The 24,485-nt window shown below is 41.2% G+C and overlaps 1 protein-coding gene across 2 annotated transcripts; it reads right to left on the bottom strand.

Annotated features, from left to right (window-relative positions):
• Window positions 1-5,950: 5,950 nt before the first annotated feature.
• On the bottom strand, window positions 5,951-22,602 carry YIPF7 (Yip1 domain family member 7). 2 transcript variants are annotated; one of them, XM_054204041.1, is made up of 6 exons: window positions 22,512-22,602; window positions 20,215-20,331; window positions 18,912-19,072; window positions 17,077-17,222; window positions 10,681-10,862; window positions 5,951-6,415 (listed from the first exon to the last, which is right to left on the bottom strand). In XM_054204041.1, the coding sequence occupies exons 2-6, from the start codon at window positions 20,328-20,330 to the stop codon at window positions 6,253-6,255; spliced, it is 768 nt and encodes a 255-aa protein (XP_054060016.1). In that variant the 5' UTR covers window position 20,331; window positions 22,512-22,602; the 3' UTR covers window positions 5,951-6,252. The 2 variants fall into 2 exon arrangements, with proteins under 2 accessions (XP_054060016.1, XP_054060017.1); XM_054204042.1 differs by lacking the exon at window positions 22,512-22,602 and having other exon boundaries at window positions 18,912-19,129.
• Window positions 22,603-24,485: the final 1,883 nt, after the last annotated feature.

The raw sequence follows: 24,485 nt of genomic DNA, 5'->3' as shown, positions 1-24,485 counted from the left end.
AGTGCCAATAGGATTTTATCTCAGAAATATTTCCATATTGTTCACTAGCACTCCTTCTTCCTCTGTGTGCTTTATTTTCTAGAAGGTAGGTGGAGTATCAAAGAAATACAACAAGGATGCAGATTGTTAAATGATAAAATTATGACTAAAACTATGAACTTGAAACCAGAAACCAGGAAACCAAAAATCAATTCAGAAGAAATTTTGTCTAAGCAGCATAGTCAGGAGAGGGGCTAAGGGTGAGAACCAAGAACAACCAACAATCTACTAAGCTGAAGAGCAAAGCCAGAGCCCAGTCAAACTCCTTAACGTACATTTAGAGCTGAGATAAGAAGCAGCTGGTGCTTGAGCTAGACGAGCTGTGGCCACTCAACATCCAGGGATGAGGGTTAAATAAACTGGGAAAAAACCCAAAGGAACAAAGTTGTAGCCAGGGTTCACATTTTGCATTCATGCATTGTGATATCTTCTCATGCTTGATTGCAACAGGTGTCTCTACCTAGAGTTATATGCGGGCCATTAGTCCCTGGGACACTGCCTGTAGTAGCCTGGTGGCTTGTTGCACTTTGATTGCTCAAGAGTGTTTGTCAAGAGGCTGTCAGGAAAATCACCAAACTACACACCTGAGCTCAGATCTCAGCGACTTTTGATCAGCCTGACCTTTGTGCCTTTGAAAATCTACCCCTTTCTCTCTGTAAAAGTGGTGGTTTCCAATGTGGTCTGTTATGTTTATCATTATGCGTGTTTGGTGTTTCTGTGACCTCTTTTCACTCACCACCACTGCACTTAATATCACGGCAAAAGAAGGGTTATGATTCTGGTTTTTTGCAATTGTTACTAAAATGCTACCGTAGCAGAGGGGATGCGTTGGCCAAGGTCTTTATTATGCAACTGTATGCAGATCCCTGTGAATTGCATCGTTCATCTAGTTCAGTGGTGCAGCGCCAAGGTCACCGGGCATTTTTAAGCTAATGATGAGATCATAAGTCTAATAAATGTGCTTGGTAATCACAGCAAACATATTGTCATTGTCGCAGATGTTATTCTTTCAAAATCACTTGGCAAACACAACCAAAACACAGCCCTGGTGCGTGCTCTGACCTCTCCTACAGCACCATCAGGAACACTGAGGAGGTGAGGTTGTTTAAGCAGGCAAGTCATGGCCTACGGCTACAAAATGGATCCTTCTAACAGCACTCTTGCAGTTTATTCAGAATAAACATCCAGGAGGCTAAATGAACATGGAATCAGTGATGGGCAAATTTTGACAGAGAGCAGATTTTGAAACGGAGCACACCCGTTAGTAATGCCAACACAGGTAGAGATCAATTTCAAATCACAATGATCTAGGCAGGTTGACATTAATTATCCAGTTTATTTTTGCAGCGATTATGCTGTAGTAATCCACTACTCGCCAATCCAGTAACCTTTTGCTATCTGTCAGAAAATACATTAACCACCAAATGCATCACATCACTGTGAGCTTTGCCATTATGTGCGGAGATTCTCCACGAGGCTTATCAGATGCTGCGACTGCTGATTTCTTTGAAAGGATATACATCATCTCCCAGGCTGGGTCACCAGATTGCTAATGTTATGCCCTCAAAAAGTGGCAATGTAGTGCCCAGAACTTGTTGCAGCTCCAGTGTCTTGCAATCTATCATATATATGTATATTTTTTATTTTTACGTATGTGTATATATATCATATATATGTATATTTTTGACTACCAGGCATGAACAGGCCCACAACAGCCTGACCACTAAATATGCTCCTGACAATAGGGGAGGGAAAGGAAATTTAAAAGAGACACAATTTATTGAATTCTTGCTTCACTTATACCAATTATTGAGATAAATTAAAGTCAGTAATTCAACATTACTGCAAAATTCACTTAAGACCATTCAGTGGACAGAAAATGCCAACCTTTGAAGATGGCTGTTTAGCAAGGAGCTGAAATAGACCTGGTGGCAAGAGAGGTCTAAGACAAGACACAGAGCTGTCACATCTCATTCTCAAGTGACATAAACAATGCAGTCACGAAATCAGTTTCACTGCTTTTGTATATAAGCCTTCTGTGGCTTCCATGCTAAAAAAATGGAAAAATATTACCCTTTGCTAATGGAGCTCTTTCACCAGGAAGCCCGGCATGCATCCAATTCCATGTGTCAGCAGCTTTCATTCCTCAATTCAGTTTACCAACAGTTAAACTATTCAAGGCCTGTATTATAACCTTTTACGGATGACGCGTGACAAGACGATTTTTGATAAATAGTAGAACCTTGGTACGAAAAAAGCGGCCTTTGGCTTACCAAGGTGAGCAGGTCTCTGGGTGCAACCTGACACGTTGTCAGCCGCTGCTGATAACCATTTTATTGCCATTGCATGCTCCGACCCACGCTATCGTCTTCTCTCACTTAGAATATGTTCACTTTCATACTTGCCTGCATATTGTTGCAATAGAAGAACAAAATGTTTAGACCACAGCAGAATGCTGCAAGCTCATTTCCCAAGGTGACCTTGAGTACGTCTGGCACACGAGAAGCGCAGAGGAAGACAGGCGAGCACTTTGTCTCCTATACCTCTTCTATAGCTCTCCTATACCTCTCCTGTATCTCTCCTATACTGCTTGTGTCCAACCTGGTATCACCACTTGGAATGGCAGAAAGGAACTAAGTAAGTGCCCATTTTTTTGTGTGAATGCGCATTCAGAACTGAACTTTTATATACATCCTGTGAAAACCAAGAAACCAAAAACCAATTAGAAACTTTCACCCTCCAAAACCATGATTATGTTTTTTGCCAGGCGTGTATTTAAACTTTCATGGAATGATGTGAGGGAGTGAAATACAATGGCCCAGACAAGAGACGAGATTGGAAAGCTAGATGGCGTTGGGAAGGCCTGCCCAGAGAGGCAGAACAAGAGTATATTACCAAATAGACATGTTTTGATCTGATTTTAGACCAAAATAACATTTATTTTTGAGGAAGTAACTGCTTATAATAGTGACCAGAGAGGTGGTGGAGTCTCCTTTTCCGGAGATATTCAAAACCCTTCTGGATGCATTCCTGTCCAACCTGCTCTAGGTGACGCTGCTCTGGCAGGGGGGTTGGACTAGATGATCTCCAGAGGTCCTTTCCAAACTCTACCATTCTGTGATTCTGTGAAAAGCATCACCATGGCCATGCTGACCTTCAGAAAGGAGAGCTAAGGAAAAATGAGGAATCTTGTTTAAAAGAAGTCAAAGAGGGATGGCTAAGAGACTTAAATCCTCGCAGGCAGCACAGAGACCCCTGAAGGACACCATACTGGGAGCACAGCACCAGTGCATATCGCTTGTTGGACACCCCCTGGGAACAGATAAAAGGAAATCAGCATGGCTAAACAGTAAAGAAGGGAAGTTATTGAAATTAGGAAGTTAGGATTTAAAATTATGAAGATGCATCTCAGTGAAGAAAATAAAAAAGTTATAAATTCTGAGAGAATAAACATAAAACTATAATTAGACTAGCATTTGCTTTGTAAACATTGTGGCAAAATTTCAAGGTGTTCATTTTCCCCATAAGTAATTTGACTTGTCTATGACATCAAAAGACAAACCGATGGCTTGATTCACTGGTTCCCCTGCCATTCATATCATGCAGATCAGGATGAAAATGAATATAAAGTGCTGCAGAATAGAGCCATTTTATACTTCCTTTAAGCAGTATGAATAATAATAGGAAGTGTAGGACAAAAATGGATCTGAATGTTTCTAAACCATCTTTTCTGAACTTCAGAAGAAGTGCAACCATACGAATCTTCCTGTGTTCAGGCAAGAGAATGCCATTACTGCATGGTAAACCAAACTGCCTGATTTTATAACCATACCCTGGAATCACTTGACACGTTTATCTGTGTCTCATTAGTGGCAAATTTACTCCCTGATCCAGCAGGGCCAAACCTGTCGTGCTTGCAAATGCTGGTCTTCCAAATTCATGCACTTCCCACTTACGTGCAACCAGATCCTGCCTAGTTATAGCCACAATTTGCTCCAGGGTCATGCCTCCAACTTTGCCTCTCTGTGCCTGTGTTCCTAGCCTTGCAACAAAGAAATGGATAAACACAGCAAGTATTTTTCCATAAATGAGTTGTGATTTTTTTAAGGAACTGGCTAAGTACACGTTACCTTTTGTTTACTTCTCACAGACTTACCCCTAGTCTGGAGGGGAGTTCAGTAAAATGAATTCCAGAATGGTTTGCACAAGAGTTCTTAAAAAAACAAATATGCCAGCAATGGGAAATATTTTCACCAAAGGCTCTTTCAATTCAGAAACAGAATCACTAGCTTGAGGACAAGCTCATCATCTGATTTACCTCTGACCTGAAAAGGATTAGGAAGACAATTAATTTTACGTATTCTTGAGTGGTTTTGCCATGCTACGCTTCTGCATAAGTGCTTGCGATATTAGGACCCTCCTCACAGAATCAATGCTCCCCTGTCTAGAGAGAGAAATATTTTGTAGGCATTTCACTGAAGAGTTCAAAATAGTGAATAAATTGGGTGATAATCAAGATCATAAAAATATTCATCAAGGAAGACACCCTAAACCACTGATGAAATAATCAACTGCCATTTATTTCCTTCACATTTCCCTTTATTTCATCTATTTCTTTTCCCTAGCCCTTTCTACTGCTACATTCATTTTCTCTACCGCTTCCTGCTGGATTTTGCTCTTGTTATGACTGTATACACATCTCCATTTCCTCTTGATGGCTTGAAGCTTCTAATATTATATTTTGAAACATCATCTTGTGCATTCTGTTCTTCATTGCTATTATAAAAATGTTAGGTTCCTGTAAAACTAAAAGCAGGAAATAGATTTTTTGGGGGACAGATAAAATTGTGGAGAGTTGTATTTTGCTTGCTCCAATACTGTTCTGCCTTTCAGGAGACATTTTTAGGAGTTGCCTTTGCTTTGTGTGGTGCTTTCTGCAGTGACAGCAGGCGGTGGTTTAGTGGCAGTTTTAAAATATAACTTTACTGTACATTACAAAGTACAATAGTGTTTTGGACAGCAACACCTCTTAAAAAAAGAACGAAAACCAAGATGACATTCCCAGTTTTCTCCCTCTGTTGTAGCAACCTGTTCTTGGGCAATTCTTCAACACCACAAAGCAGGGCCACTCACTCTTCTGTTAAAAAAGAAACCAAACCTGCACACATAAATTCTGGGTATTAATTAGTAATCATATAAGATGGCAAGCTGGGGTTTTTGAAACAAATAAATTTGTATTTTCACTTGATTTACAAATGTCATGGTTTCAGCTGGGATGGAGTTAACTTTCTTGCTAGAAGCTGGTGTGGGGCTATGTTTTGAATTTGGGATGAGAATGGTGTTGATAGTGCACTGGTGTTTTTGGTTGTTGCTGAGGAGTCAAGGCCTTTTCTGCTCCTCGTACCACCCCACCAGCGAGTGGGCTGGGATGGCACAATAGGTTGGGAGGGGACACAGCCGGGACAGCTCACCCCAACTGACCAAAGGGATATTCCATGCCATATGACATCATGCTCAGTATATAAAGCTGGGGGAAGAAGAAGGAAGGGGGGGATGTTCGTAGTTACAGTGTTTGTTTCCCCAGTAACGGTTACGCGTGACGGAGCCCTGCTGTCCTGGGGATGGCTGAACACCTGCCTGCCCATGGGAAGCAGCGAGTGAATTCCTCATTTTGTTTTGCTTGAGTGCATGGCTTTTGCTTTACTTATTAAACTGTCTTTATCTCAACCCATGAGCTTTTTTCTCACTTTTACTCTTCCAATTCCATCCCACATCCCAACTTGGGGGGGTAGTGCGTGAGCAGCTGCATGGTCCTAGTTGCCGGCTGGGGTTAAACCGCAACAACTAGGTCCATTAAATATTTACATTATTGCTTTCCAGTAACTCTCTAGTATATGTATCATATTAAACACTCGGAAAATATTTTTTTTAAAGTATCATTTATTTCACATTTTTTCACTTTTACTACCTTCTCAATACAAATGGTTTTCTTTTAGCTGTAAGACTTTCAAAACACCATTATTGCAGTCATCTACCTGTTAGCTTGATTTTTTATTTCATTATCAGCCATTAGGCAAATAAAAGGTAAGTCATATAATCTAATTTTGTTAATGGAACATAACGCAACTCTAGGCAATCTAAAAATAAGTAAATAACCCCTTGCCCCTCCAACATCCATAAACAGACTGTAATAAGGCTACCAGAAAATACATCTCAGAAAACCGTTAGAAGTGCAAAAAGTCCATAGAGTAAAGCACACGGGTACGCAATGAGAAGCTGCTGTCCTTCCATAGCCAACGCAGAGCTAAAAATTTTGGAGGCTGACAAACTGCACCATCCAATAATAAACAGAGCTAACAAAGTTCCTGGGATCCCCCTAGGAGAAAAAAAAAAACACAGAAGAAACACGTCAGAATCCACTTGTTAGCAAACATGGCATTAAATCTTCCCAAACTCAAGTTCATGTCTAACAACTTGTTATTGATAAGGTAACAGTCCCTGGAAGAACCAAGGACTGACTGACATAATGAAAGTCAAGCCTGAGAAACAAATTAAAATAGTAACAGGAAACAAAAAGGTAATTTCTTCAGCATGGATAAACGCAGCCGCTTCATCAGTAGTACTGCTAAAAAGTCAAGTGCATTTCCAATTAAATCTGGGGCTCCAGCAGATGCAGCAGCTGAAGTTTAATTTTAAAGTTAGCAAAGATCCTATTGCAACCAAAATCGTCTTGTGGAAGTTGTTAGGATCTAAAATGACACTACAGACCTAATCTTCCATCAGGCAGCCTGATGACCTGGAGAGGTTGCATTTTTGTAACGCGTGGCACAGGTTTTAAGTGTGCCTTGGACTCTAAGGAGAGACAATAAGGCTCTTAAAGAATTACACTGCAGGTGACCATGCAGAATGGTGTTGACAGCCTCCAGAAGAAAGCTCAACCGGTCTTTTAAAAATGGGTGCACAATGAATAGAAAGTAAAGGATGGGAAAAGAGCCGCTGAGAAAAAATATTATGCTCATCCTGGCGTCCTTCTCTGCACACTGAAAGCACGGCGGCTTTACATGCTGCCCCTTGCTGACAGCTGAGTCCTTCTGAAGTTCTCCACCTGTTCTCTACATTCTGCCACCTCCCAGGCCCAGGGTGGGCTGGAGAACTGATGATTATGGGACTATGGTCAAAAACCCCATGAAATATTCCTGCAGATTACAGAGAGCTCACTATTAAACCTGGAAGGAACAAAACCTTGCCAATAAATAATGTTTCACATATGCTTTATTTGCACTCTGTATTTGCAGCCTCCTTCTGTAAAATGCATGAGATCATGCGCGCAATACGCTGCCGAGGTACATAATGAGATCGGCTGCGTTACACACTTTCACCGTGTCAGTCTCAAGGACGTGGAGAATGAATGATCCTCTGCCACTTGCTAAAGGACTTCTGGTGCCCCACTTTTCCAAAGTCCCAGCGAAATGGAACCAGAAGTGCAAAACAGGCTACATACGCTTATTAGGTCCATTTATCAGAGATAATCTCCACTAATATTATTATTGCAATTAAACCACGATGAGTAAAGCTCTCCTTATTTAATTGACTTACTGCAATCACATCAAATAAAATAGTTAATTTCTTGGCAATCCAGTTTCCAGGCCAATAAGGTATTGTCAGCTCTTAGGACTTTGGGGGAGGAAAGAGAGAATTGATTTTAAAGTGACTCAGCACCTCACTGCAACTTCGTCATGTTAAAAATAAAGCATTAAAGACTATGTGATTTAATATCCTCAGTTTAACTGTTCTTTAAACCCATAGAGTGGCATTCAGGGAAATGACACCGGGCTCTGTGAACCAAATTCCTTGCCTCTGCTCCAAGTGGAGATGCTAAGATGCTCACTCAATCATCTTGACAGAAATTCAGAGCTGGTATGGATGGCTCTTTGAGCAGGTACCCATGCTGGCAGAGGGATGGGATGTAACAGGAATGTACTGTGCCATGACAATTTTCAGCTAGTATAATGACACTTCAGGGGGCCATCACAAGGTGATACAATTTAGAGCCGTGGCTGTTCTGCCTTGCACCGAACTCCAATGGCTTCTCATGGTTTGTTCCAGGACTGGCAGTGAGCAGGGTGGAAAGGTGACATAAAATCATACTGGAACTAAGAGATACTTCTGTGCACTTACAAACTCAGTCCTTGATCTAACAGTGGGTTACTGCCAAAAGGAATGGTTTAGCTTTAGCAGAGAGCTTGCGCCTGGCATGTCCATGAGGGCCAAATCCTCAAGCATGGGAGAGGGGCAAAAGGCAGATGTCATGCCCACAGTGACCAAGAGGACTGGGGGTGTACTGGCATGAGACTGAGTTGGGGGGACAGACCTGAGTGGACCCTCTCAGCTCCTCTGTCTCACAACCTGAAGATGTGGTCACCAAATGGGTCCTTTGCATCGGCTGGGTCTAAGAATTCCTCTCTCCACTCTTACGCTCATTGCCTTCACTGTTTAGTCAAGGAAATGGCTTGACCACTCTCTTCAGGGATTTGATAGTAAAGAATTCTTGGTTTTTTTCCAGGAAAAAAGTCTGCTGAAGTTTCTCCCCAAAAGGAGACCTAATCAACTTGGGCTCAGACATGGCATCAGCATAGATGGGCACAAACAAACCTGGTTCCACGCAAGTTTGCATAAGAGAACTGGTTTTCTCTTTGGTACTATTCAGCACCCAAAACGTTCCATATTATGCTTTATTCAGTTACAGCAAAATAGCTAATAATGAAAATTGAAAAATGTTGAATTGGTATATACCTTTGCAATAGATGTGTGGATTATCTTACCTATAGCTTCCGTGAAAACAAACATTGAAGTTAGTTCTTTACAATGTAAAATAGACAGAAATAACATCTTTACAAATACCAAAAAAACCATGAATGTATTACTGCCTTTCCTTTGCCATTTTAAATAAGTTTTTAAATTAAAAATAAAGGCGTGTATGTTCGATTTAAAAGTTGCCACTTAATTTTAATAACATGTTTGTAGTAGTTAACCTTGGTACTTGCTGTGTTCACGCAGTTTCATATAGTGAATGAGAAAGGACTGCAGAATCCTGTAGACAGGCACTTAACGTTATCAATTAATTTCAGAAATAATGGTTTAATATTATAAAGCCTATCACAGTATAGTATTTATAGATTTTCAAAACATGTGCTTTCTGTAAATTCGCATCATTTTACAAAGGTGCGGTGTGTGCTTGGGGATTCCTTGTACAGGCGACAGTACCCTGCGCAGTTGTAACAGCTGGTTTGGAGTTCGCCCCATCTGTCCTGTGATTATGTATCTGCACCTTTTATTAGGGTGGATTATTAAACAGGTTAATCAAGAAAATATGGGAAGTGTAGGAGAACAGAGAATTAACGGCTTCTTCAGTGTCACTACTGTTCATCTCATCAAGGTCGGCTCAGAAACACTTTAATACACGGAATATGGTCAGGTTAACCAATCGTAGCTCCACAGAAACACACAAGGATTGTGCCAAAATCTTCATTCCCACTATATAATTTCCTTAACAAATAATATATACATATATAAAATTGCTGCTTTTCCAAAGAAAACAAACAGGAGGACTTTCTTATTCATTGGCTGCCAAGTCCCATCATATGTTGCAGATTGGAGAGTTAAAAATGTGAGTGAACAACAAAGATAAGGAGGGGAATCATTATTAATAACATGTTAATTATGGATAAAGGTACTGCTCAAGGCCTTCAGGCAAGACCTGGAGCTTCCTTGTACTTTGCTGTATGTGAACAGGGAGGTAAACACAATCTGTATCTCAAAAGGCTTACTGAATGAGGGGGAAGGAGAGGCTTGCATACTAATTTCCTATTTATAGCATATTACTGAACACGCACACACACACGCGCGCAGATACAGACGCCACCACACAGTTGGCTTTTCAACGTTTTCAGGTATTTTCATGTTTGCAATTACACCACAACTATATGTCAGAGCATATGACTCCAGTACATCTTAAACCCTTGTTCTAATGCTGCAAATCGTTAAGGGTTGGAACAGGCTGCCCAGAGAGGTGGTGGAGGTCCCATCCATGGGAGACATTCAAGGCCAGGCTAGATGAGGCTCTGAGCAACCTGATCTAGTTGAAGATGTCCCTGCTCCCTGCAGGGGGGTTGGACTAGATGGCCTTTAAAGGTCCCTTCCAACCCAACACATTCTATGATTCTATGATTCTATGATTCTACGATTATTTAATTCCGTCACACAGAAGTCAGTCTACAGAAGGAAAAGAAGCATAGGGATGGAACCCTGATACTATGAACAAAAAAGGAACAGGAGAAGCCGAAGTCCCACAGTTGCTTTTAAAATTGATACCTGAGTTTGGCCACTGCTGGCTCTGCAAAACAAAAAGCATCTGAGGCTGCTACAAATATCAAAGGCACTCTCAGTCCAAGTGGAATTAAGGAGTCATATTAAAATGAATATACATCACCTTTCTCAAACATAGTCCAGTTTTGTCCATTTCCACCTACACACTTACACAAACAAAATGGTGTTTTTCCAAAATTCACTACATAACCATTTACTAAATGCCTTCTGAAACACCAGCCTTCCACCTTACTGCTGCCAAAGACTGGTACTTACTGTAGGGAGAAGACGACTGCAGAAGAGGAGAGGATCACCATGGGCAGCAGGCAATAGCCCAAGACACTTGCCACGCAGCCATGCGAGACTCCCGGGACGCTCATCAGGTTCAACAGGGCGTGCATCGCAAGGCACCCAATGGCACTCATGCCATACACGTAGCCGAAATGAACTTTTCCTGCCTGGAATAAATATGAGTAAGCATGAAGGAAGCAAGTGATCGCAAAGTGATGGGAGAGAACAGGAGGAAAGCACTAGGTTTGTTATTTTTTCGTGTTGACTCTCTCCACCTCACCTACAGAAGCTCAATTGTAAACCAGAGCTGATACTTTTGGGTGATTTTTGCATCAAAAAATTCCAAGGTACAATTGTGAGAATGTGCTTGTCATTAATTTAAGGTTATAAGACTGATTCTCAGCCTTAATGTCATTGGGCTATGAACAGGAAAGGAACTGGCTGGGGAGACTTATAGAATCATAGAATGTGTTGGGTTGGAAGGGACCTTTAAAGGTCATCTAGTCCAACCCCCCTGCAGTAAGCAGGGACATCTTTAACTAGATCAGGTTGCTCAGAGCCTCATCCAGCCTGGCCTTGAATGTCTCCACGGATGGGGCCACCATCACCTCTCTGGGCAACCTGTGCCAGTGTCTCACCACCCTCATTGTAAAGAACTTCTTCCTAATGTCTAATCTAAACCTGCCCTGCTCTAGTTTAAAACCATTGCCCCTCGTCCTATCATTACATGCCCTTGCAAACAGCCCCTCCCCAGCTTTCCTGTAGGCCCCCTTCAGGTACTGGAAGGGGCTATAAGGGGGAAGGGAGCCTTCTCTTCTCCAGGCTGAACAACCCCAACTCTCTCAGCCTGTCTTCATAGGAGACATGCTCCAGCCCTTTGATCATCTTCGACTTGGGAAGGTCTAACTGGTAACAAGCTGAGAAGAAATTATGGAAAACACATTTTAGTGTCAGGGAAAATCTTTCCAATAGGTGTACGTGGCGCTGTGGAAAAGTGTCCTAAGTAAAATGATGACCCCGCTTACTTGATATGCTTCACATTTTATTACAAACCTCCAGATTTAAGCAGGCTTGCAAAAAATATGTAAAATTTTGCTGAAAGTATGCTAGTTTTCAGGGTGAAAGTGTTCATTCTTCCCCTTGACTACCATGAGAAAGACACATCTCTGTGGTTAGATCAATACAACATGTTCATTTCAACATAAACCTTAGCAGTCACTGTCAGCTTCTGTTCTTTTTTTGTTCCAACGAATGAAAAATTCCCCAGGTGTTTTTTTCTTCCAGGTTTTATTCCTTTGTGTGAATTTAGTGCCTGTGAAAGGTACCAGCCTGACAGCCTGGAGCCTGATGTTTTCTAATTTATACACAAAGCTAGAAAACAGGCAACTGTGGCCACAGCACCACTGGTTTCTTCATCTCCTGCCATCATTTTGAAGGATCACCTCCAGGCATGAGGGTGTTGTTCAGTCCCAAAAACGAACACTCACAAAAGACTGCTAAATATTGTTTCTCTCTGTTCAAGCTTCTAACAAATGAAATACTGAATGTCGGCTATGTGATACTGTCATTTCCACAACTGTATGTTAGAAATAAACATTTCTACATCAGAAATAAACAGCGATTGGGATGAAGATGGTTTTGTTTGCTTTGTGTTGAAACTTTTTATCCTAAAGATAACATGCTTTTGTGAAGGAGAAAACTCAAATCTGGGACTCAACCCTTAAATCAGGATTGTGGAATAAACTTCCCAAACAAAGGGCCGCAATGCATCACCTTTCTAACACATAACAATATATATACACGTACTTAAAACACAGCTGTGTTTGTGCACACACACATCTTTACATTGCACACATTATACATTGCATATGATAAACCACATGAAAATCGTAATAGAGGGTTCCAGTTTCCTAATTATTTTTTAGCTCATGGTTGGATTCTCATATGATGGATAAGGTGTAAATATTATTGAAGCTTTTTTCATGGTTTGCAATATTTACAAGTATCTCTTCTACGATGGTTAGGGAGGATTGAGGAGATTTCCTACTTGACTCATCCATACATTATAATAAAACCTGGGGGAAATCAACTGTCCTGGAGGTCCCTGCTTCTCTGCTTCCTCTTTCTACTTGGGTGGAAACTGATGACTGGATGCCAGCAGTATTTGAGCTGTACAGATACGAAACAACACAGTCAAGAGAGCCTAATCTAGTGATGACAGAACCCGAAAGTCCTAATGTTGCAGATTCTGAGAGCTCACCAGCTGCAGCTGGAGAGCCGTGCATCCTCACTTATGTGAAAGGCAGCCTCAGTTAATAAAATCTACCTCTACATCAGCACCATCATCCTCTTTTCAGCTTGAGCTGGCTTGTTGCTGAGCTCTCCTCTGGTTCCAGTCATACAGCCATAGAATCACAGAATGGTTCAGGTTGGAAGGGACCTTAAAGGTCATCTAGTTCCAACCCCCCTGCCATGGGCAGGGACACCTCCCACTAGACCAGGCTGCTCAAAGCCCCATCCAGCCTGGCCTTGAACACCTCCAGGGATGGGGCATCCACCACCTCTCTGGGCAACCTGTGCCAGTGCCTCACCACCCTCACAGTAAAGAGTTTCTTCCTGATATCCAATCTAAATCTACCCTCCTTCAGTTTAAAACCGTTACCCCCCGTCCTATCATTACACTCTCTGATAAAGAGTCCCTCCCCATCCTTCCTGTAGCCCCTTTAGGTACTGGAAGGGGCTATAAGGTCTCCTCGGAGCCTTCTCTTCTCCAGGCTGAACAACCCCAACTCTCTCAGCCTGTCAAGGTTAGTCCTCAAGGTTAGGTCAGGTACAGCCAAGTAGCCAATATCCTCACAACACCCCGAGTGTTGGCCTTTCCCCCGCCAGTGCATTCCACCCTAAGGAACACTCTGCTCCTGAACTAACACCATAAGAAGTCTTCCTATTTAGGTACAGAGATCTTTGCTGGCGTTTGCGTAGTACTGCTGTAAAATACTAAGGAAAAATTGCTTCGCCAAAGAAAATTAATGATAGCTAGAAACAGTGTGGGAGAGCAATAGTAGCTCAGATTATTATCAATTGCAATTTCACTCATTAAGGATTTGTAGTGAATTTAACATCCGCAATGGTTTGGGCCAAGCTTTACTACAGACAAACTAAGAAAAGCTCCGTCTCCAACAGATGTGACAACAACTACAAGCTTTCAGTCTGTTTGTTTCACTGTATTTAATTATTCCACACAGCACTATTTAGCAGCTTAGTTTAAGATTAAGAAATTACTGAGACAGAGGGAGCAGTAGTACAAGCAGCTCACTGAAATCTCCGCTTGGTGAAATGTTTGATTTGTGGTGCAGGAGAATGAGAGAGGGGGGGGAAAAAAAAAAAGGGCAGCTGAACATGTTGGTTCCAATTCTAGGCTTTCTTAACATATGTAAATGTACTGACTCACACACATGGGAATACTCCCAATTCACAGTGATGTAAGCAAAATCAGAATCAGGCTTGATTAGTCTGGCAGGCTTTGATGAATGGAAAGAGCTAAATTTGTCCTGCGGAAGGAACAAGGTTAGAAGAAAGTCAGACTTTATGCACTTGTTTGCATCTGCCTAGAGTGGGTACTACTATCCTTAGTTTAAGAGGATGGGGAAGTCTGATTTCATACACATGACTATGTAAAATGCAAAGCAGATGAGACTCAGGCTTCTGCTAAGTTTCGCAGTGCCGTTGTTTCTCTATCTGCAATGGAGCTGCCCTGTTTTACACCAGTATGAGGGAGACCAAGTCCTGCTGCCAGGCGAACAATACTTCCCTCTTTTCCTCTGTGCTCTGAAAGAACTGCCACCATTTGAAGAATATCTTTGCATATTTTTCCATAGTTAAAAAGCTGAAACTAAATAAAATTTATAAATTATTTTGGGAAACAAGCTCTCAACCAAATTATGTTCCTGGTGCTATTAGAAGAGAGTTATTCAAGTACAGAAGGATATCATAGCTTACACAGCTGAAGAGCCACTTTAGTACTCAAATGCATCTGAGACAAAATGAGCAGCCTAAATATGTAAGATGGCCCATGGAAATCCCATAGACTTATTGCTGTGAGGTTCAGGCTCAAAAACACTAGGTTGTATCAGAGGAGTTCTGCTGACCTATAACTGGCGCATTGAAAATAGTTGTTTTTCTAATGATACTTAGAACGGTTAATATCCTAGAATAAATACGGTAATTGAAGTACTTTATTTCAATAATAGTAGTTTAATATTCATTATAATTGTTGACTATCCAGGGAGCAAAATCAACAGTGACTATTTTTTTTTCATTCTTTCAGCTTTCCGTCCATTTTTCTGATTATAATAAATTCAACACTTTCTCCTTTTATTCCCCTCATACCTTTATTTCTTTAGGTGGAAAATAGCCTGTCTTCTCCAGCTTCCCACCTTCTTTCCCTTTTATTCCCTTTCCTCCTGCTGCTTCCACCCTTTTAAAGGATTTTTATTTTTGTAGGGACATAAATAATAGTAATACTTGCCATTTATATTGCAGTTTGCCCATTCAAGGTACTGCACTGACATTACAAATTGAGAAAGAACTTGCAAGAGTCTTCTGATTCAGCACTATTTATCAGGGAGGAAATGGAGAATTAGAGCCCCGTTTCTCTCACCTCAGCTGCTAGAGCAGTAAAGCCCTTCCCAGAATGGTCCCACCTTCTCGCCCCCCCGTCTGATAAATTGCTGCCGACAATCAGAGCTGTACTTCAGCAGCACTGGAGAGCCCCTGTTGTCAGTGATAAATAGGTGAATTTAGGAGTAGCGTATAATCCCTGTTCAACCTTCCTCCTGTAGGAAAGCTATATTCATAAAGAGGAAAGAGGTTAAGTACAGGCTACCGTATTTTGTTTAGCAGCTGATGTAGAAATAGAATATAAACTAAGAAAGCACTAGTCAGTGCAACCTCAGCAAGTTTGCCGATGACACCAAGCTGTGTGGCATGGTCGACACGCTGGAAGGAAGGGATGGGATCCAGAGGGACCTGGACAGGCTTGAGAGATGGGCCTGTGCGAACCTCATGAGGTTCAACCAGGACAAGTGCAAGGTCCTGCACCTGGGTCAGGGCAATCCCAAGCACGAATACAGGCTGGGCAGAGAATGGATTGAGAGCAGCCCTGAGGAGAAGGACTTGGGGGTGCTGGTGGATGAGAAGCTCGACATGAGCAGGCAATGTGCGCTTGCAGCCCAGAAAGCCAACCGCATCCTGGGCTGCATCAAAAGCAGTGTGGCGGGCAGGTCGAGAGAGGGGATTCTGCCCCTCTGCTCCGCTCTGGTGAGACCCCACCTGGAGTACTGCGTCCAGCTCTGGAGCCCTCAGCACAAGAAGGACATGCACCTGTTGGAATGGGTCCAGCAGAGGGCCATGAAGATGATCAGAGGGCTGGAGGACCTCTGCTATGAGGACAGCCTGAGAGAGTTGGGGCTGTTCAGCCTGGAGAAGAGAAAGACCCAGTGTGACCCTACAGCAGCCTTACAGTGCTTAAAGGGGGCCTGCAGGAGAGATGGGGAGGGACTCTTTATCAGGCAGTGGAGCGATAAGACAAGGGATGGTGGTTTCAAACTGAAAGAGGGGAGATTTAGATTGGATATCAGGAAGAAATTCTTTGCTGTGAGGGTGGTGAGACACTGGAACAGGTTGCCCAGAGAAGTTGTGGATGCCCCATCCCTGGAAGTGTTCAAGGCCAGGCTGGATGGGGCTTTGAGCAGCCTGGTCTAGTGGGAGGTGTCCCTGCCCATGGCAGGGGGTTGAAACTAGATGATCTTTAAGGTCCCTTCCAACCCAAACCATTCTGTGATTCTATAAGAGGCCATTTCCACTTCCTTTTTCAAATTATTTTAGTTACCTAAAGATAATTTTTGGATATCTTTGCACTCCCCAGAGTAACATTGAGAGAAGATAATTTCAAAACAGTAGCAAGAGTGTCTGAAAAACTGGGCTGGTCTGCTATGCCTTTTTATTCCCTCCTTTAAAACCTCCTTTTTAGGTCCTTACCTAGTGCGTGCTGCCATGCTTCAGGTGTTCAGAGCCTCCCCTGGACATACACTGCACAGATCTGTCCTTTGTTCCTATTAAATACCACCCCCAAAAATGGTGTGGTCTTTTATTGCCACTGGAAGTAACACATCACTTCACCTGTATTACATCTGTATTACATTTAAACTTTATGCAGGAACTTTCAAAGCACAGGGACTTTTAAACACATAATCTTAGAACAAAGAACAGCAAATGTCTCCATTTATGCCGGTGCTGCATTTTCTGGAACTTCACATGCTTTAGCACCTGGGCATTAGCTTGTTAGAAAAGAAATCTCTCAAGCTATCTGACACATCCTACCAGCAGCAATGTTGCTCCAAGGGCCAAACAGAAAACCATAGGTCCGGTGAGGTCCGTCTCATTCATAATGCTGCCATCTGCAGGCTTCATTGGATTTAGAACCGTTAATGTTTTTTGCCATATATGCTCAAAATTGATCCCAAGTTCTGCAACAAGAAATTCCAGGATTGTTAACTGCTCACTGGAAAACAACACATGCACAGAAACCCATTAGCTACCACAAAACCCAAAACAAGCAAACAAATTAATCGCTTTAATGAAGATAATGCTGTAGGATGACGTATTCTGTAGTAGGAACACACTGTCCCTGCTATATACCCTGTATATTTGAAAGTCAGCTCTGATTCTGAATTGGAATATTAATTTATTAAATCCAATTTTAGGCAGTGAACCAAAAAAATGCCCTCAGCATTTTTGAGTTAATATTTGTTTTTCCTACACATATATACAATGCCACACTAACTCAGATGTTGAAAAATATGCTAATTAACAGTAACTGCAGAATTCAAGATAATCTAGAACACCAAGGACAGAGATATACGCTTTAATTCTGGCAAATCCGACAAGAGATGTGTCTTAAGCCTGAACTGCCAAAGGCACTTAAAAACGACATTCTTCCCTTCAAGGCAAGTTAATAAAAATTTATGCAGTGCTTTATAAGCTTTTTTGGCATTTAAAAAGTAATTATTGAGGACCCCTAGAAACAGAACAAAATTCTTCCCCATTAGAGTCGATGGGAATTCTGCCATTAACTTTACTGGGGCAAAGATTTCTCTGTAACTTCTGCAGAAACACTTCGGCTTGCAAAGAGTAATCATCTGCCCCGAGATGCTCCAGCAAGGGAAAAGTTAACTTCAGAACTGGGTGCCAGAATTACTGAGACTGACAAAGTGTTAGATCTCTTTGGAAAGCCAAGTCTTTACCTTATTCCACCGATCCATCACCTTGAGCTGAGCCAAAACGTTATATAAAGTTGCTGTGTATTAAAGTGTGTGTCTTTGGTCGGATTTATTTGGTACGCAGATATGAACATCTCTGAAGCCCTGAGGATCAGAAGCAGTTGTATTTCAACATCCCTTTTGCAGGGTGGGCTGCCTGTGGAGTTAAATGCTTGGAGGTCTGAGAGGTAAAGATCTAGCAGTTATCTGTATCAAAGAGAGTGATCTTGCTGTTTTTAAGGCAGTAGGAGTATCTTTTAAGTAGTGAAAAATCCACTTGCCTGCCCGCATGCAAAAGCAGGCTGAATATGCTCTTTTCACATTATACTGAAATAATCGCAAACAAATTCTTTGATTTTTTTTTTAAATGTAGAACAAATACTTTGTAAACTACAAAATCAGCCACTAGCATTAGGATGGTTCAATCATCATAAAGAATGGTATTGTTCGTGTAGTTAAATGATCAACTAATTGAAGCTGAATGCAGCTTTCTTAATTTCTTTCCCACTGAAACAAGCTATTTAGCATCTTCAAACTATTAAATTTATTACTAGATATGCAAAGAGGATTATTACCAGTATTTATTAATTATAGATGTTCCAATATGTATGCGGGATAAACACAGAATGGAAAAAAATATTTGGAAATGTGAATGCAAAACTTATTGTTATGCTGTCATCTAGTGGTAGTCAAGTGTATACTGTATATGCCGTAAGGCTGAGTGAATCCATGGCAAATTCCAATAAGAAAATGCAGATTTGGGGGCCAGGGGCTGTTGGCTGAAGCTTGCACAGCAGCTTGGCACAGAACTTGGCAGCTCTGCTGCGGTTTCTCTAGTGAGGGCCACCAGTGGGCACCCCCAGGAACCACATACATCGTCCGTGGTTTTATTTTTACCTTCTAGCAAAGGGGGTTCCTCGTCAAATCCATCAGCATAACCAAGATGAGTGCTGGGACTGTACGTTGGCTGCAAAATCTGACCAGTGTAGCTCTGAGAGGACAGAAGCATTTCTGACGGGGCAAAAGCACTGGTGGGAGGTGGGTCTTCTGTCTGGCTCCTGGGACAAGAAGCAAATCACAGCACAACAAGCCCTCAGCACAGGAAAGACACGGACCTATTGGAGCGGGATCAAAGGAGGACCACAAAAATGATCAGAGGGATGGAACCATACGAGGACAGGCTGAGAGAGTGGGGTTGTTCAGCCTGGAGAAGAGAAGGCTCCGAGGAGACCTTACAGCAGCCTTACAGTATCTGAAGGGGCTACAGGAGAGATGGGGAGGGACTCTCTATCACGGAGTGGAGCAATAGGACGAGGGGTAACGGATTTAAACTGAAAGAGGGTAGATTTAGATTGGATATCAGGAAGAAACTCTTTACTGTGAGGGTGGTGAGACACTGGAACAGGTTGCCCAGAGAAGCTGTGGATGCCCCATCCCTGGAGGTGTTCAAGGCCAGGCTGGATGGGGCTTTGAGCAGCCTGGTCTGGTGGGAGGTGTCCCTGCCCATGGCAGGGGGTTGGAACTAGATGATCTTTAAGGTCCCTTCCAACCCAAACCATTCTATGATTATATAATTAATTTTTTTCTTGAATCTGAGGAAAAGCTTAAATAATTTCTAGCAATATGTGCTCCAAAATTCACATTAATAACATGAAGCTCAGTCACCCCAATTAGGTAAACAACCTGTAACATCTGTAAGTAGAAAAGTGGCATGGAACCCAATCCTTTACAAAGAAAGGTTTAATTATTATTAATTCTGACTTGGGGAAAGCCTAGATGTCTCCTGAAGCTCTTTCCTGCTCCTGCAAGCCCCAAGGCCAGATGGATCCATCAGCTGCTGAACAGGGAAGCTGCAGCAACACCCAGCCTCCTACCGCAGTCGTGTCAAAATCTCCTTAAGGGGAAACTCTTCTAAAGAGGAATTTCTTTCTCTCAGTGTCCCTTTTCCATGGGCAGAAGTCACCAATAGTTTTAAAAAATATAAGAAAAAAAAAACCATAATAAGATTATTCCTGTCTTTCTTGAATTTCTCCACTAAAGTTTCCACTCTATTGAATTATGCAATCCTTTTTTGTCAATTGCATGTTGGTTTTTGTCATTAATTTCATTGGAGTTTGAGATGTATCATCTTTTCCCTCTCTTCCCTCTCTCTCTCTTTTTTTTTTTTTTTTTTTTTTTTTTTTTTTGGTAGCATACTTACTTTCTGCTTCCATGGAGATTTTCATTAGACCCGTAACTGTTGTAACCTTCTTCCCGGTCATCTATGGTATAATTGGACTGGTAAAAGTCCAAGTGAAACTGCTCAAAATTTGACATTCTGTTTGGAAAAAAAGATTTTAAGTATTGGTAAAAATAGCCTTTGGAACAAGCCAATATCTATGTTTTGAACTGTCCTAAACTGAAATGAAATCAATAAACCTTAAAGCCACAAACTCAGGAGAATCTTTGTGTAGAAACTCATGATAATTTGAAAGTGAGAAAACTGGATTCTTTACTTGTTATAACAAGGGAATTAATCTTATGTTATCATTAATTACTGTATATTAATTTACAAGTGGTAAACAAGACTTCCTGTCTTGTTAGTGTTACCAAAAATAACTTCAGTAATTTTTGAAGATATATATCAACTGAAGTATTGTTTTAAACAGCTCATTTTCCTTCTTTAAAAGAAAATTGTGGCCATGTCTGAATGCTTAGAAATTAATGCTTTTAAGAAGTATTTTGGGTTTCAAAAACAATTACTATTTCCAGATATTTGTGCTTTGCAATATTATACATGATCATCATAAAACATTGGAAAAATGCAAATATATTCACAGAATGAGTGATTTCTCTTTAAGGACACTGTAGCTGGCATGTTAGGAGTACCAGATAAATATTCTCACTGGTTAGTTACATGCCCTTGAAGAGGCCAGCATCCTCAATGATTGAAGAATAAAGAAAACATGTTAAAATACAACTTTCACTCCTGCTGACCCATAGCGAGCTCTGTAGTTACGGACTGGTTAGACTAAGAAAGGAACAACTTGCCTGTTTTCCCGTCCACACTGTGACTAACCTAGGATAGGGTCAGTCCTGGTTTTGTAACTATTTGAATTTTGCACACACTGGGCCCATTTCCCGTACCCAGTGTGTAGGCAGGACAGGTGGCCATAGAAATGCAGCATAAGAAACGAAGCACATATTGGTTCTGTAAAACATCGTGTACCTTTTGGCATTATAAAGTGTCTTAAGTTGCAAAGATAGTTTATTAATTCTTAGATTTGGTCTAGGTGCTTCTTGCGCTTCTTACGGCTAACTATAAATCCAGAAAACACCTTCAAAATTGGCAGGTCTACCAAGATGAGTAATTCCATGCCTTGAGTAAAAGTACCCACAAGATTAAGGACTGACCCTGTTTTGCCTGTGTTACCTTTATGCTGAGCCGCAGGCGGCAAAGCCATTACACCTGCTTGGAGCTGGGCATCGGTTCAGGGAGTCCCCGAACCACTGATGGGTAGAGGTTGGTGGGCACCTCTGGGGGTTGCCTGGTTCAACCCCCTGCCCAAAGCAGGGTCACCACCAGCAGGTTGCTCAGGGCCATGTCCAACGGGGTTTTGTAAAGTCTGGCTTTGTCATCTTTAGTCCCTCCCATCAGGTGGTTATATTCATTGATGAGACCCCCCTGAGCCCTCTCTCCTCCCAGATAAAGTTCTTCAGTGATTCAGGCAAAGGGCTGAGCAGGATTTGCCTGTAAATGCATAGATGCATGCATGTCTTTCATCGCTTGGCTAGAATTTATATAGTTAAACTCTTAAAACACACACAGAATTTGTACAACCTGACAACCATAACCGTATCCAATTGACTCAGATTTTCATGTAAGATATTCATCTCTCCTAGCATTTCCCATTTTCTTCACTTTTGCCCTCTTTTCCAACCTTCCAAATGCCATTGGCAAAAATATACCTTTTATCTCATGGTTACTCTCGTAGTTATATTTATCAAGCACACGATGCTTACGGAAAAGGTATTTGCAAATCTCTTTGTAAGGTAAAAGCTATAAAGATTGGTATTTCATGGGACTTTGAAATGCTGCGCATTAAGGTTTCTAAATTGTATCTCATAATCAGAATAATCTGTGGGGACCTGGCTCCATCATTTACCTAGAGCATTCAACGTAGAAGTTATTCTTATATTATTTTCTGAGCTGCTGAACAATCATGCAGGATTTCCAAATTTAGAAGAAAAATAATTTTTACATTGTAAATATGAATTAACACAAATCAATTTTACTAACCTATTTACTGTAGTTTTATTTGGAATTTCACACCAGTTATTCATATGTTTCAAAAAACTTTGGTTGGTACCTCTACCCCAATAGTGCAATTCCAGGAAGTCTTTAATGTTCTTTGCTGTCACGGTAAGTAATGAAATAATTACTTAACCAGGTACGCTACAGTCTGTGTAGTGGAGAGAGAAACTTATTTTCCAAAAGAATTCAGAGTTGTTACTTACTTTTTAAGGTATTTGATGAAAACTCCAGTCTGTTGAGTTTATATGTCAGAGAACGCTGAAAATATCCTCCTGTTTCAACGGGGGTGAGCTTAGTGCTATTTATAAGATTCTAAATTTGATCTTTGAACAGATGCACATGAAGGAAAAAAACCCCACAACCTGTCAATATCACAGACAGCATTTAACAAGAGCTAACAACAATTCAGCAGAAAAGGATCGGAATCTTCAAGGAAAGCAGAACAAAATGAACAAATACTTTTCTATATATTTCAACCCAATAATCTAGATGGTAGTTTAGAGCTTCTTTCTTAAGCAGGTATTTAAAAAGGTCCCGGTGGAGGCCTCATGAGCTGAACTGTTAGATATTTAAAAGTTTTAATAATATATAATAATACCTGTTAAATGAGTAGGGTAAATACATTTACCCGGGGTGTGTTTCTAGCAGTTGTTTCCATAGTGCAGACAATGGGCCACATGTGGCCTTAGAGCCGTTCCGTGTGGCTGGACAAGGGAGCTTTCGGTCACCTGCCTCTTGGAGAGAAGGTGATGCTCCCCGGGACCGCAACAGCAGAGAGAAGGAAGATGAAGGCACCATGGGGCCAAGTCCATCCGCCGGTCCAGGGCCAGGACCCCTCTCTCCAGGCACATCCCACTGCCACATGGCTTCTCCAGGAGCTCTGGTCCATCTGCAAAGCAGCCCGGGCTGCTGGAGGAGCACCCATCACGCCAGGATTGGGGCAAGTCTCTACTTAAAAGACAGCGAACCCTGCTCTGCTCTTTGAGGGCCTTTATTGAATATACAGACATCAGATTCACAGTTAAATTTTTTCATGCAATGCTCAGAGTGCTGTCACTTTCGTTACCTGCCCCACTACGAATTAGGAACCTCTGTGCTACAGTCCTGGCTGCTACAATACTTGTAGCACAGTATGGATTTTGATTTGGATTTCTATTTACACGCATTTTAGTATCAGGTACTTAACCAGTTATAACAGTTTCACTTATTTATCGGATAGCTTCCCAACGAACGCTTGGGCTGGTTAGTTTAAGGAATGGGACGTTAAATTGGGATGTATTATCAGGCTATTAATCTATGCCTCAAGTGCATATTAAATTCTGTGAGGTTGAAGGCCAAATGACTTCCATTTCATTAGAAGAACAATCATGCCCTGTTAGTACACGACCTACAATGCTATGAAAGAATTATAATATTGATGCATTTTTAAATAAGAAAAAATGAAATACACCAAGATTTCACTCAGTATATATGTCCAAAAAAGAGCCCAGAAGTGAAGGATGATGAGAAGTAGAAAAACATAACATTTGTTTCTGCTAATTAAGGGTAATCTAACTATGGTATTTATTACAGCTATCGTTAAGTCTCCCTAATGTTCTTAAGCTTCTCTCCTGCCATTCCTAGAGTAACAGTTCATGTTGCTGCACTCAGCAAGGTGAATTTTCAGTTTCAATTCTCAGCAAACTGCTAATCTCTGTATTATCTAATCACCTCAGTTAAGATAATATGGTTTGATCTTGTTTAGACCAAATCAGTGGAGGGAATGATACAGGATTAACTTCTGTCCTTCAGGAAGGTAATTACTTTTTAGGGATAGAATAATCCTAATTTGCTAGGGTTATGTGTGTTTATTTTAACTACAAAAATTACTTGGTTAATTTTGCTAATTTCTGTTAGCAAAAGATAAAGCTATTATACACACAGACACAATCACTGCATACAAGTATACATACATATATGCATACTGGCTGCCAGATAAGAACTGTGAATCATTATTAGACAAGGCACTTCAGAGAAGGAATTTAAATCAAAAAAAATACAATGATTGGTAGCGGGGAATAGCTGAAGAATATTTTAATAGCTGTTTAACATACCACGGTTAGAAAAGAGACACCTGAAAAATAATAATAATTAAAAAATATTAAAATTGAAACATATATGTATTTCTCTTCATATAT

Source organism: Rissa tridactyla, chromosome 5 (genome assembly GCF_028500815.1).
Source record: "Rissa tridactyla isolate bRisTri1 chromosome 5, bRisTri1.patW.cur.20221130, whole genome shotgun sequence".
In the NCBI taxonomy this organism is placed as follows: domain Eukaryota; kingdom Metazoa; phylum Chordata; class Aves; order Charadriiformes; family Laridae; genus Rissa; species Rissa tridactyla.
This window is presented reverse-complemented; position numbering and strand designations above follow the sequence as displayed.